The sequence below is a fragment of the Crotalus tigris genome, unplaced genomic scaffold (assembly GCF_016545835.1).
Source record: "Crotalus tigris isolate CLP2741 ecotype Arizona unplaced genomic scaffold, ASM1654583v1 scf7180000018829.1913635, whole genome shotgun sequence".
In the NCBI taxonomy this organism is placed as follows: Eukaryota; Metazoa; Chordata; class Lepidosauria; order Squamata; family Viperidae; genus Crotalus; species Crotalus tigris.
In genome coordinates, this window is record NW_024097219.1 from 220264 (window position 1) to 235718 (window position 15455).

General features: G+C 38.4%; 1 protein-coding gene across 2 annotated transcripts in view; it reads left to right on the forward strand.

The window, feature by feature from the left end:
• SIMC1 (SUMO interacting motifs containing 1) overlaps positions 1-15455 on the forward strand; it is a 23593-nt gene continuing 8138 nt past the window's right edge. The window contains exons 1-5 of one of the 2 annotated variants that reach the window (XM_039356685.1): positions 1-199; positions 9404-10165; positions 12220-12461; positions 12834-12903; positions 14544-14692. In XM_039356685.1, coding sequence (XP_039212619.1) covers positions 56-199; positions 9404-10165; positions 12220-12461; positions 12834-12903; positions 14544-14692 — 1367 coding nt within the window. In that variant the 5' untranslated portion in view covers positions 1-55. The remainder of the gene's footprint in view (positions 200-9403; positions 10166-12219; positions 12462-12833; positions 12904-14543; positions 14693-15455) is intronic. The other variant, XM_039356686.1, reaches the window with a different exon arrangement.

Sequence of the window (15455 nt, forward strand, 5' to 3'; positions counted from 1 at the left end):
CCACGCCTCTTTCGCGGGCCACGCCCTCTAGAGGCGGACCGCGGGAAGGGGCGCGATGGATGAAGGTGCGGTGCTCCCCAGAGAAGCGCATTCGGGAGAGGAAGATTCTGCGGATCCCTCGCGGCTCCGCCGCGGGCTCTTACTCCAGAGGAGAAAATGGAAGCGAGAGCAGCTAAACGGCAGTTTCTCTCAGCCCCTGGTGAGTCGGGCAGGGCAGGGCAGAGCGTCGTTTGCCCGCAGTAAAGATGGTGGTGTTTCCTGTTTTCGCTGTTGCGGGAGAGGATTCCCTTGATTCTAGTCGCTCGTTACTCGGCGGCTTCTGGCTGTCCTGATTCTCGTTTTGCCGTGTCTGCCGGAGCCCTCGGTCTCTCCTTCCTCGAGCCGCTTCTTTTCTCGCCGCGTTGTGCGGCGATGCCGGGGAGGCTCGCAACCCGAGCTCGGATTTCCCGACCAGCCGAGTTTGGCGAGCGGGGAAAGATCCGTCCTTCTGAAAACACGAGTGGGAAAGCGTGCGGGGATTTGGGGAGGAAACGCGCTTCTGAAGCGAAGTTGCCCGAAGTGTCACTTGAATGCTTGGTTTCCCTCTCGCCTTATAAGGCGAAGCTGCGCGTTGTAATCGGAAATCCGAGGGACTCTTCCGGACCGATTGTTTTTGCAGCTTCCTTATTCAGGGGTCCCTACGCGTTATTCCTCGGCTCTCGGGATGGGATGTTTTGGAGATGTCTCTGCACTGTGTTCTCCTTTTGAATCCCGTCTCGGCGCTTGATCATGTTGCGCTGTCCTCTTGTCCCATTTCAGCCTCGGGAGCTGGCTTCTCGCCAATACCGAAGCAGACCTTAGAGCCACTGGAAACTGCCATTCGTTTGTCCATCTCACCCAGTCCTACTGGCCACAGGACTGCGGGGTCTGAGAGACTCCTTCCCTGTCGCCTGATCCGTTTAATTTATCAGGGGTTGAAGCTCGGCTTAAAAAAAAAAAAAAACCGGTTACAATTTAAATGACAATGGCCGATAACGGTAAATTCCTTAAAATAGTCCAAGTGCTGTTGACAAGATTAAACATGGAAACTATCCGAACCTGAGCTCACCGTGTGGTTCATACAATCTAAAATTAAAAGAATTGGGATGCAGGCAAGCAGTAACTTGACCCCATTGCTTGAAACTGAAAGTTGATGACTTTCAGTTTAGAGGAAATCCGTGTGGATTTTATTTAACTATTACTATTATAGGTAATAAAAATATTGCTTTATTTCAGTCTTGCTGAAGATAGGGAGGAAAATTGGTGAAAGTCACATGACTCGCGCTGAATCTTGCTGGGTTTTTTCCCCTTGTGATGAGGAAGTTATGTGTGTTAAGTTATGATGTAATGTAACTGATTTACAATCAGGATAGCAAAAAACAATGTTAAGAAATAGAAGAAGAAATGGATGTTGATTACATGCAAATCCATGAAATGTCCATATTAAAACATATAAAAATGCTATATGCAGACATCTAGATATAACCTCACAAGATTTCCCAAGCCTATGCAAGTAGTTCTTGACCTATTACCACAATAGAGCCCAAAATTTTGTTTCTAAGCAAGGCAATTGTTAAGTAATTTATGGTGCATTTAATGACCTTTTTTGCCACAGTTGTTAAACAAATCACTGTAATTGTTAAGTGAATTGTGTGGTCATTAAGCAAATTTGGCTTCCCCCATTGACTTTGCTTGTTGGGAACCATCTGGGTTACAAACAGTGGTGACATGACCCCTGTCGTAAATACTTGCTGGTTGCTAAGAGTCCAAATGTTGATCATGTGCCCATGGGGATGCTGCAGTGGTCATAAGTGTGAAAACCAGTCATAAGTCCCTTTTTCAGTGCTGTTGTAACTTTGAACGATTGATTGTAAATAGAGGACTACCTGTATCATTTGCTGTAATAAAGAAAAGTCATCAAATGCATCACCATGAAAAACAATCTTTGCAACAGAAAATTGACACAAAATAAAAAAAATAATGGACAAAGTTGTATGTAACATGATTTAATAATACCACATTGATCAAAGTTATTAATTCTCTAATAAGATCTTGCTAAAATTGGCAGCCCTTGGAAAGCAGTGGGTGTTTAAGCTGCTCTGGAACAGGTGGAACAGGTTATTACTGAGTCTGATTGCTGAAACATGACATACCAGTATTAAAATATATTCAATTGTTTGCCACTTCACTTCCATTCAGTTCCAATTTTAGTATGCTCTACAAAATGAGTGGCTCCAGATGAAGGTCATTCTGAATGTGTATAGTTTTGGTAGTGATGCTAATTGTTTTATTTTATCTTACATTGAATAATTGTTTCTATTGATGTTGTGAATATGTTTTAAAATATTTTGAAAGTATTGTTTAAGAAAACAGGGATAGAAATAAGTATCTTTCAAATAAATAGTAACTACCGTGTTGGAATTACACATTCCAGAATTTATTAAAATTATCTGGCATAAATATAATATTACCATGCCAAAAAATGAGTGACTATAATTCCCAGGGGAAGGCCTTCATTTGCTACCTTCTTCAAACTAATGCAGCTAATATAGCATTGTGCTGTTTACTAAGCAACCTTCCTATTATGATACCCTCAAATACAGTGGTGCTTAAAAGTTTGTGAATTATTTTGAATTTTCAATATTTCTACATCAATATGATCTAAAACATCGGTTCTCCACACAAGTCCTAAAACTAGATAAAGAGAACACAATAATATATTTGTTCATTTATTTATAGAGGAAAATGAGCTCTCAACCCATTCACCCTTGATGCAGTCTTCATTTATTCTCTCTTTATGATCTTCTATCAGCTAATCACTTAGTTTTGTATTCAGGACATATCACCCATTCACACACACACACACACACACACACACACACACACACACACACGGTACACCTGAATCCAGACAAAAGGTAGAGAAGCCAATACAAATAACTGCTTCCCACTGTAATCTTTTTTTGTCTTTCTTGATGTACTAAACTCTTATTGCTGTATAACAAGGTAGAGATGCACGCATTTATGCTATCTTTGTTTCTTTCAACAGTTTCTTTTAACTGTGAACATTTGCCTATCTTGAAATTATTCTATTTATTTTTAGAATATGGCATATCATACATGGACTAGCAATATATATTAATAATTCACCTAGATTAATAAACACAATAAAATATAAATGTTAAAAAGATCTAAGTTCAAATATCAATGCCTAGGCCATCTAACCATTGAAGTGCAGCATCGTTTATATTAAAAATATCAGATACTGGACCAATATATGCCCTCAGCTTATAGCCAGTCACAGTGTGATCTACAGTTTGATGTGGGACCCTGCAGTCACATTGAGGGGAGGATACTACACCCCATTTATACAGTGAGTCCCAGCAGAGGTGTGAGGTGTGAATCTTATTTAGGATTATTTCAAAGCCTGGCATTTTTTTATGGGGTCTTTTGTATGTCTTCCTATGTCTGGGCATTCAGCAACCCATTTCACTTTTCATCGGGAATTGATGTTAAAGTTGTTGGGCAGATGTTGTGCAAGTGCCGGTGGGGGCTTCCTGGATTTGAGTCTTATGACTGATAAATGAAGGTCAGCATGCACTGGTAGGAATGAGTTGCTCATATTTTTTCTGTATTCTCTCACTAGTGCATTGTGCCTTCATAAAGCTGGCAGTGCTAAATGGCTCAGAACAGGAAGCCAGCAAATCGGAGTGGTTTTAATACATCCACTTATAATCCTCATAGTGTCATTGAGTCTGGCATCTAACTTACTAGTATGGCAGCTATTAAGCCAGGTAGGGGCACTGTATTCTGCTGCAGAGATCAGTCCTAGTGCTGATGACCTGTGGGTAGCAACTGAAACTCCCCATTTAGTTCTACATAATTTCTGGAGTACATTGTTCCTGGTATTGATTTTTGCCACTATATATATTCTCTAGGTGTATCTGGTAGGAGAGAGTCTGTTATTCCAAAGTAATTTGGATGGGGATCATAGGAGAGTAATTGTTGTTTAAGAAGACCTTCAGGGCTTCATATGCTCTTCATATGCTCGTTTGTTGTTAAGGTGGAAGCATGTATAGTAGTGGCCAAAATTGTGGAAAACTTTTGGGAAAAGTGTATTTTTGACATTTGTTGGCTAATAACACCACTTTTTTTTAGGAGTACCATAAAATTATATATCAGTGGAAAGATAATTTAATCAAGAACGTAATGCAACATAGTTTGTTCAATTATCTGTACTGTATTCTATGAAAAGTTATAGCCAAATAACAAGAAAAAGGAAGCACAACTTGCTTAGGTTGGTATCAGGTAGTTTTTCTTCATCTGACTGTAGCCAATGAGCATGAGTGTTTAGAGAGCCAATCGGGTGTCATCTTGTTTTGACAATGAGCCAATCAGAGCACAATAGGATTCAGTTATTGATATAATGTATTGAAGCTGAGAGGAGGACATTTATCACTGTGTTATGTGATCGCTATTAAGTTGGTTGGTTTTTTGTGTTTTTTTTTTCATTTAGTGAGCTTGTAAAATGTAATAAAATTAAAGTGATGGTGCAAAGAGTTGACTGGTTGCCCAGAAAGCAATGTAAAATAGTATTATTAAGTGAACAAGGCTACAGTTATAAAGAAATTAGAAGAAAAAATGGTGGAAACTTAACCAAAGGTGGTATTTTTACTGTACACTTTTCCCAAAAGGTTTCAATAATTTTGGCCACTACTGTAGTTACTATTTTGCTGGTGCTAGGAATGAGCCTCTAGTCAGTGAAGAATTTTCCCTTACTGTCTTTGGACAGTAAGCTGTCAGCCACCTCCACGTGTTTTTCTGGTACTTCTATGGTCAAATAATCAGCGTATCCAAATTTGCATCCTCTTGTCGCGCAGCATATCCGATATGTATAAGTTGAATAGTGTAGGTGACATTACAGAGCCTTGTGAGAGGCCATTGTTAGGCCGTTGTTTAACGTTCTGACTTAATTTATGTTGTTCCCCCATTATTATCTGAAAGGACCCATCACTCAGCATATTATTAATTAGTCGATAGAGATTTTTGCAGGGGATAATATGGCACAGTTTTGTATAACAACCCATCCTTCCTGTGTCATCTGTCGCAGTTAGGTCTATGAACACAGCTGTGGTTTTAAGGCCTTGTTGTAATCTTGCTTTATAGGGCCTGTTAGGCTTAGTACCTGGTCTACACAGCTCCAGTCCTGTTGGAAGCTAGCTTGTTCCATGGGCAGATGTTCATCTATTATGAGACCTATCCTACTTATAATTAATTGTTCTGGGAATTTGTAGCAGGAGCTCAAAAGGACGATTGGGTGGTAGGTTTCAACTCTGTCTTAAGGTTTGCCAGGTTTTAGAAGTGATATTATTTTAGCTTTATTGTATTCTGGTGGGAGGCAGCCATTGGAAACTATTTCTGAGAGGATTTACCAATAAGATACAACAAATTCATTTTTACTGCTCTAATTTTTGCAATTGTTCACTCTATTTTCCCTGTCAAACAGAATATTTTAGCTTTCAGTAAAATAATGTTCAGATTCATACTTCTTATTGATAGTATTTCTAACAGCACTACAAGCCTTTTTTCTGTCTGTCTATGATTGTCTACCAATCATCTATCAGATTTATATGGCCACTCATCTCATAAAAAGTGACTTTATCCATAATAAATATAATAAAACAACTAAGAAATTATCAACCGTCCTTGTCTCACTTCCTGCTCAATGTTAAACCACTGCTAAAGATGCAATTTATTCCCATCAAAATCATTGCATTCGACAACCAACCTTCAGGTCCATACTTGCACAATATATTCTATAACTTAAGCCTGTTAACTACCATGTATTTTCTCCATATCATGCAGTAAAATATCTTTTTTTTCTTTCTGATATTCATAGACGGTATTTCTCAGAGACGTACTAGAGAACAAAGATGTGGTCTACACTTTCCTTTCCTTACATATTAAAGCCACATTGCATTTCACTTCTTGAACCCTTTCAATCAGTATTCTGCCAAACACTTTCCTAGGCTCATTTAAAAGAATAATCCCTAGTAGTTTTGCATTTATATTTGTTACATTTTTTTTCTTGTGTAAGGTAATAACATTGTTCTTCCAATCATCAGGCACAGATGTAGCCATCATCCACACATTAAACAAGTTGTGCAGAATCATGTCCAGATTCTGGTGTTTATCCAGTGGCATTTCTGTATTTATATGTATATTCTATAAATATGTCCAAGTTTACCATTTTTAACATTTACAAAGTAATTATATTTCTTTTTCATCAAATATTTTCTTGGACACTAATTTTTAATAGTATTTATTTCAATTCCACTTTTTAACATATTATTTCCATATAGATTTCTAAAGTACACTTTCCAGAATGCCATTACTTCAATTTAATCTCATATAATTTCATCACTTTTATGTTTAAATCTAGTCACTCTTCACCCCCATTTAGCTCTTTTTCACTTGCTCTGCAAATATTTTTTTTTTATTTTCATCAAAATTGTTCTACATTTTCTCAGCCTTTTTCAATCTTAGCAGTTCTTTGCTTTCTTTGACAACATTCTTTACAGCTGTTTTGTCTATTGACACATTTTTCAGTATTAGCACTTGCATTATTTCCTACTAATAGTAAAGAACTTATTAGTCAGTTCTGTCTTTACATTTGGACCAAAATGACACAAGTGCAACCAAAGCCTGGTTTTATCCTTAGTATGTTCATGTTTTCTAGGCAAGCTAGGATATCTAGAGACTGCCTTACAAGCTGACATACTGTTGTTTGTATTCAAAGGTGCTTTTTCATGAGGCAATTGGACTTTCTTGTTTTTCTTTGATGACATTTTGCTTCTCGTCCAAGAAGCTTCTTCAGCTTGAAAGAAAAACAAGAAAGTTCAGTTGTCTCATAAAAAAAGCACCTTTGGGATAACTATGTCCTGGATGACAGAATCTGCATAGACACTGGATTAATATATTGGCACTCATGGGTGTTTTGCCTATTTGAAACATATTACTATAACACTGTTATTATGGGGAGGGGGGGGCTTATAATAGGAAAGCTATTTCCTTTGAGAGTTTGGAGAGTTAATATGAAAAAGAGTGAGGCAGTTGGAACATCTGAGAATTAGTAAAATAATCCTCCCCTTCCTTTCTTTTTGTGCCTATTGCAATCAGCTAAATGCTTTTAGAGCTAGCAAGGACAGGAAGGAGTGGGTGGTAAATAAAACACTGATGACCCTGAGACTTGTCTGGCTACAGTACTTGGCCTTCATTCCCAGGCAAGGTCATCACACTTGTGCTTTCTGCATCTGTCAATGGGCAGCCAGAAAATTAAGGAGGAATCAACCATTTAAGGATAACCCATTTTGTCTAGCACTCTTAATATGTGTGTTTTGCTGCTTTATAAAATGAATTGTAAGCCATGCTGCAAATGTTGGTATTAGCAAAAACGAGCTGCTACTCATTCTGTAAGACATCTCCCATTTGAATCCATCTTGTGCCCAAGTGGTAGATCAGGACCTTTTATTTTGAAAAAGGAGAAACCAGTTTACTGATTTCTTTACTCTTTAAAATGCACCCTCTATGATTTTTCATGCTTCATTTACAATTACTCTTCTTTCATTAAGCAAACACTGAGATTTGCAACAAAGTGTAGCAGTGCACGGTACTTCCAAAGGCATCCTGTTCCAGAATCCAAATTCTCCTTCTTCCTTTCCCCAATCTCTCAATTCTCAATTTTTTCCCTTGAATAGATAGCATTTTAATTAAACACGCTCAGTCTTTGTTGGCTGCTTTGCTCTTTCTTTACTTTCCCCCCCCCCTCCTGCTTCCTTCCTCCCCAAACTTTTTCATCTTAAGCAAGCCATGATATTTCTTAGGCTTACTTCTACTTGTCTCTTTCTTGTATAAGAATGATAACTGGTGTGGATATGAGTATTTTGACTACATAAGGATCCACACTCAGAGAAACAGTTAATCTTGTAAGACCATATTATATTTTATTTTTGTAATCAAAAATCTCTAGACCCTCAGTTTTTCCAGTCTCAGGTGGTGAATACAGAATTTGGCATTTGCATTTTCTATATTTCTCTGTATATTTAAAGTTTATCCAGGATTTTAAGTGTGATTTTTCTCTTCAGTAGTGTATTCTAATAATCAGAAAAGTGATTGATTTTCAAAAGTTTGAAAGACTAGGGAATGGGAAATTGGGGAAAGTAAATTAAGATCAAAGCTGTTGGGAACTCCAACTAAGAGATAAGTCAGAGTGATGGATATTTTCTTGCCCAGTCAATGAAAATTTGCAGGTCACTTTTCTGCTCCAAAGAAATTCCGTTGACCCATTAATTCTTAGGCATCTTTCAAATACCACAGGATTCTAGCAAGAGGAGTTCAAAAACCTGAAGAAGTGACAGTTTAGCAGGGCAGTCTATGCCTTTTTTTAACTTCAAAGAATCATTTTTTCCCTTCAGCCAAAGGTCAGTTCCTTTGAAGTTAAACCTAGCCTTTTCAGAGACTAACCAATATAAATTTATTCTGAAGTCCTTGAATATACTTGCAAATGTTAAGAACAAAACAAACCTGGGTGAAAAAGAAAGGGATTTTAACCTCATCAATTTGCTACTTGTCAAAGGGTATCTAGGATCTGTGTCTTTTATTGATTGCTTCATGATGCATCTATCACAAATATCAAATAAATGCAACTCTATATAAAGACATAACCCCCCCCCCTTAATAAACCCTTTTTGCTTTGTTTGAAGTAATTTGTATTTGGGAGGGAAGTGAAAAACCAACTTTGCAAGAAGTATTGAGTCTTACTCAAATTCAGGGACTAGGTTCTTTCCAGCTCCATGCAAATCAGGTGCCTGAATTTCATAGGCAATAACTATCCCCACGTGAAGCTGAAAGGCTGTGCTTAGGCAGCAGTGTCCTCAATACCTGGGCTGAAGCAATAGTATTACTTCTGCTGATGTGTTAAGCTTCTCAGCATCCCTGATAACAGGGATCTCCAAACTTGGCAACTTTAAGACTTGTGGACTTCAACTCCCAGAGTTCCAAAGACCACAAATCTTAAAGTTGCCAAGTTTGGAGACCTCTTCGGTATAAGAAGGAATTATTGTGGTTTTGAGTTCCTGTTTGCCAGTCTGTGTAATGCTCCGATAAATTAATAGGAGGGGAAGCAGCTGGCCAGAAATTAATATATAAGGGTTTTCTTTATTTTCCAAATTTCCTGGACAGTACTTGTTGCTGCATCTAATCTGGCTCAAAGTCAACAAGAGTCTCGGTGTTCAAGTGAAGACTTGAAACTATATATGCTTCTTTGGATCCAGTCCAGCATTTTAACTACCTTAAATTATCTCCTCTCCCCTGTCTCTCTTTGTAGGATATTATTGATCTCACTGGAGAAGACATAGTTGTGAGAACAACAGCATGCAATGACTTGGAGATCATTGATCTTACAAAACCTGAGGAGGTCATGATCAACTCCCTCCAGAACCATAGCTGCTTTGCCTGGGACCTGAAGCCGTCAACTTCAGTCTGCCCTGAGCCCATCTGCTCTCATAATGTTCTCTCTCTTGTTGATGCTGAGAACAAATGTACTGTGCCAGTGGCCATGTGGGTTCAGGACCGTGAGCGATCTTCCCCCAAAGTAGGTGTAGGAAAACCAGACTACCTTCCAAGTAACAGCTTCATCTGCCATTCCAACTATAGTGAGGAATCTGAAGGCAGCAGTCACACCACTTACAACAGTGATTTGGGCTCTTTGGAAAGCCCTCAGCTGGAATCTGATGTTTTCTCTTTCTCATCAGGTAATGATGGTACTGAACATCCAATGCTCTTGGACTGTGTAGAACCTCCCCAGGCTTGCTCATCTGAAAAAAAACCCAACTTACGGTTCTATCCCCTGCCTCAAAGACTATCCCCAAGTCTCCGCTACTCTTCTTTGAACACTGCCAGATCTGTAGCTGAAGGTGATCAGCTTTTGCACCAGGCAAAAAAACCACGGCATGCCATGGAATCGAATGTTCAGGAACAATCCAAGCGGACTGATATCAAGGTCTGGCTGAAAACACTACAGTATTGCCATGGAATCCCTGTACATCACCCCCTTCTTCAAAATGTGGTGGAAAAGGAGTCACGAAAGGTAATTTGCAGGAGGTAACCATATCCCAAGCAGGACTTTGAAGTCCACCTCAATCTGGACTTTAAGAGTTTTAAGACTCAGAATAGCAGTGAGATACACTGGCTCCACAACTCAAACTTGTTTGCTTTAGATTGCATAGTTTGTTTGCAGAAAGCTATAAGGTTGTCCAGCTCAAGTGAGTTGATAGGATTACATTTTCTATCAAATAAAAGAAAATATGAGAAAAGTCATATTTTTTCGTTAAAAAGTCGGTGCCACTTTAAGTAGATGCTGACATGGTGGGAAACATAGCCATTTTGGAAGGCAAGTTGTTTTTGTTATAAATATTCTTGGGTCTAAATACAGTAGGTGATTTTATGTACACACAGAACTGTTCTACTGAATTTGCAGGTCCTAAGATTTAGCCTTTCTTTCTATCCAAAGCCAATGGTAGCATCAAAGCTGTTTGCACAGCTAAAGATCTTTCTTCCAGGTGCATTACATTTATCCCATTATTAAGGCATAAGCTTTATAATCCAAAAACAGTAGAATAATGTTTTGCCCTATGATAGAGATGGAATGGAATAGATCAAACTGAGACTTTCAGCCATCATCCCCCAGACATTTGGGCATTATGTTACAATCCCACAGTTCGAGGCTTTATTAATAAAAATTATGAACATTAAAATCTCTTCTCCAAAATGTAGCTTATAAAAGCAGAGTTCCTGTCTGATCTCATTCAGATATCATCTAAGCCAAAATGTTTATTTACTTGGCTTTGGCTCAGTATGTTATGGAAATTCAGCCAACTGTACTAGTCCAGTAAATTACAAGGAAATAATTTACGGGTTTGCACAATGTGCAAATCTATCAAATCTCAACTATCAGGTGATGCCTTATTACATTCTGGTTTAACTGTTTGGTTATAAAAACTTAACAATCTCATCTCCCCTAAGAGCACAAAGTTCACATTAAAGTACAGATAGCAACATGTTCTAATAAATGTCATCCTAGCAATGTATGTTTCTTCCTAAATCATCTTCCTTAATCACCACATTAAAGAGGACAAGGCTGAGACCAAGCAGGTTGTAATAGCCAACATCAATTGAAGCTTGAGCCCAATAAGGCTACATGCATGTTCAATCTAATGCACTCAGCATGATAAACCAGAATTGAGATCTCTAATGTGGGTCCTGTGAGCACCTCCTTTAGTGCTTGTCAGAACACTATACCACTCCACTCATTAATTTCATAAAGACTGTTAAAAAAGTAAGTACCAGCCTGTATTTAAGAGTCCTTGGAGTCCATATAGATCTCTTAAAAAATAAAAATGGTGAATGGTTGCAATCCACAGCTTTGTTGATAAATATATCTAGTGCCCTGAAAAAGATCAGATGAAAGTGATGAGTATCCTAGAGACAGCAGCATCTCCACAAGCTACCATGATATTAAAATAATACATGTGAGATAACATAATTATGCAAATAGCATTATGCAATGACATCATGAGTTTTAAAGAAAAGTACAAGAGTCATGTCATTTGTTGGTGATACCATCATGCAGGTATAGTCATTTCTTCTCCATCCCTACCCTTCAGCTATACATACCTATAGGGTGCATCAGAGAGTCATATCACCAGCCAGCCAATGGATATTGTATGTTATAGCAACCTTTTGAAAATCGACAATTTCCCCCTCCATGTGTGAGTATGTGGGGGTGAACCTATGATATGTGTTTGCTGCTCCAAAGGAGGTTAGGGATCACTGAACCACAGCACACATTTTCTAATCTTCTCTTTTATTGTAAAGAAGTCCTTAATATCACAGAACTTTCAGTTTCGTGAAGAGGTTCAGTGTAGGAGCAAATACATAAGTCTTGCAAACTTTGAATTAGAACGTTTTTCATTTTCAATTAAAACTGAAAGAAATATTCTAACCAATGTCTATAATTTTGTGTGTAATAATCAAAATTATTTTTAAAAATGTGCAAACTTAACAATAAAATTATCTGAAGTTTTTCACCCCATGTAATTACTACCAGATACCGTATGCATGTTGATCTTCCTTTATGCACAGGATAAAAGACTAAAAGCCCAACCTATTCCATTCCGGAGATTAAACATGGTGTCCAGCACAATTGAAGAGAATTTTTTCCAGGGACCCTTGGATTTCCTTATGGACTATGTATCTTGTAAATACTACCCACCAAAAGAAGTCACAACCTATGTGGTCAGGCAGATTTTGCTGAGCTCAGAGCATCAAGAGGGGCAACAGGAGATACAGAAGGATGCTTATATGTTGTTGATGAAAATCCAGGCGTAAGTGTTCTCCCACTCCAGTTATTTGATAGGATTTAGTATCAGGCCATTATACTTTCTTAGCTTTGTGGTTGTGGTATCAGTTAAGATCATAACTGATAAGGCAAAGCTTCGTTCTCATGGCCTAGGTTTTCTTTGTGATATTATTTCTAAATGTCATAAGTGCCACGGCTCTGAATGATTAGGTGTCCCTGCCCTAAACTGAAGGGATGTGAGCATCAATCTTGCTTTATTTCATTTTGTTTTTTAACAAATACAACCCATAAGGAAACAACAGATTAGTTTTAATTTGAAATGTACTACATCTAAACTGTTTAGCAGAAAGTTTTGACAAATATGTGATGATATAAAAAGCTTAATTCTAATTTTTAGACTTCATCCAGCAACAGCTGATACAGTGGTGTGGGACTGGCAACTGCTAAGTGAGGTCATGGAAGTGCAGGTATGTTGATGAGCCCCCTTTAGATGAGAAGAAAAGCTCAGAAACTGAGCTTTATAAAAAATCCTTAATGTGTAAAAGCAAACAGTTTGAATCAAGCCAATAAAAGCAAACAGTTTGAATTAGACCAGTCTGCTTTGAAGGTACAGCAGAAAAAGCCACTGAGGTATTATTAGTAAACCAGAGTTTATTAAGCAATCTATCTCGGAACCACATGACTGTTCTGAAGGAAGAGCTGAAATGAATTAACCCTATTTTATGTGGTTTTGATGCAGCAAAATACTCTGCTTCTCATATCTTGGGCATCTCTACATGTCCCTTGTATTCAGTCTGAAAACCCTAATTGTTCTTAAAAGCTATCTCTGCACAGTGTAGCCTCCCTGTCATCCTCAGCTCACAGTCCAGCCATCCAACCAAGTTTTCCTGAACCAAAGCTGAATTATACTTTTCACCATCTCTCAATGTCTCATGCACTCCCAGATTCCACTTATGTCTAGTTATTCATGGACTCACAAAGTTTTGGGGCACATGGATCTTGTAAGCCCCACTTGCTTTCCAAACAGATGCAGCTAAAGCAGACAGGAGACCAGCCCCAGTTAAACTGGCACCTAAAAAAGGGGTGGGATTTGCCCCACAGCTCTTGGTCATTTTCAACTGGTGGACATGTCAGCAGGCATGCCAGCAGGTCTCGCACTAGCTAAATAAAGGCTAAATCTCCTGATTCAGCCTTATTCCCCTACTGGCCTGCAGCACTCTGGGCTGGGGAATCTGCAAAATTGCTTTTCTGTCATGACCTCCATTTTGTGACTCTCCTTGGAAGAAAAAAAATCCCCAAAATTGATTGCCTGCCTGAAGTTGGTTTAATTGGGGCACTTCTGGAGAGCTTTTAGTTTAGTTTAAATGTGGGATGACACCAATCATGTGACTGTTCTGAGATGGGATTCTGTTTTTTTAGAATGCCTTAAATAGCTAAATCTTGAATTCTAAGAATAAAGGAGTTGGATGCTAGATCATCACAAGATTAACAAATGTAATTAATAATTTAATCTTTCTGTCCAGGAAATTTCCTGTTTTTACTGTTCACTTTCCCTGTTGAAAGAGCAGAAACTGTATGGATCACATGCAACTAGCAGAATCCTCTATCACCACCAAGCAGTGTGTGTAGTAAACATCACATTTTGCAGTCCAGTCCATCTGTGAATCAGGCCCTCGTTTTTGTTTTTGTACTGGCTACATGCATAACATCCACAAGTATCAACAGGTCATTTTTAAAACCCTGGTTGGGTTGATCCCCATGTTCAACTTTAATTATGAGTTAACAAAACAAGTTGCTTCACTCACATAAAACTCTATACGCAAACAAACAATATTATGGATTGACAGCCTGCTTTGTATAAAATGCTAAAACCACAAATTCTATCACAAATGAATCAATCAGGACATATGGTACAAAGCCAATTATTGAGATATGCCTTATTTCTACTGCTTCCTGTTACAATACCAGTTTTTCACCTCAGTTGTCCATTATGTTGGTAACCAGTTTACTTGGATGGGACTTCCATTACGTGGGAAGATCAGTTGCTTCGTAGTGGTACAATACTGCAATTCATTATTCTGTCTTTCAAATTGTTTGACATCCATAGGAAGAGATGATTTCTGGCCGAATCCTCTTCTTGCAGTATGTGATACAGACCTTAGAAGATGACTTCCAAAAGATGATCAGGACTGGTGTTCTGCACAGATCCATTGCCAAGGCAGTGCTTTCCTGTGACAAGTGCTTCGGAAATGTCAAGTAATTTGCATTTTCATTCACTGAGCAGAATTCTGGGGCTTTGGGAAAAATCTCTTGTTTCCAAATATTCTCTATTGCTTGAATGTATTGCAACAGCAAACTTGCCCAAGCTTTAGCTAAAGTAATGGGGCTGGAAGGTGGAGGAATGAAGCAAATGGCTGGTAGGGCACTTCATCCTCTCTCTTTATGGCTTCTTCTGCTTCTCTTTTTCTTGTTATATTCATAGCAGCCTGCCAAATAAGAGACAGACTGCTCTTTTCCAAGGTCTGATTTGCTTGCGTGCAAAAGGCTATGGAATTTAGGATGAGGGCTGCAAGTTCCTTACTGCCCACCTTAGAACCTTATAAAATATTGTGAAATATTGGACAAAAACTCAACTACATGCGTGAATGGGACTTCCAGGGAAGAAATGACAAAGACAACTGTGGCAGAGTGAAGAGCCAGTGTGTAGACCAACTGCTCATAATTCCACTCTAGATAAGGAGAGGACTTGAGATCACCCACAAGTGCTTCAGACAGTTGCTTCTCATGCAGGGATTGCAAACTCTAAACCTGGTGGGTTTAGAGCTTGGGGAGATGAGGGTAATCACTTCTGGAAACTGCTTGATAACTTCAGCTTTTACAGTGCCAGCTGAATTTCCTTGAAACCTTAGCAAAAAAAAAAGTTTTAAATAATCATTTTAAGGACATTCTAAAATGTTTCCAAAACAAACAGAAAAAGAGTGGTTAAAACTATGATTTTAGAAATCAGATTTTAGATTTT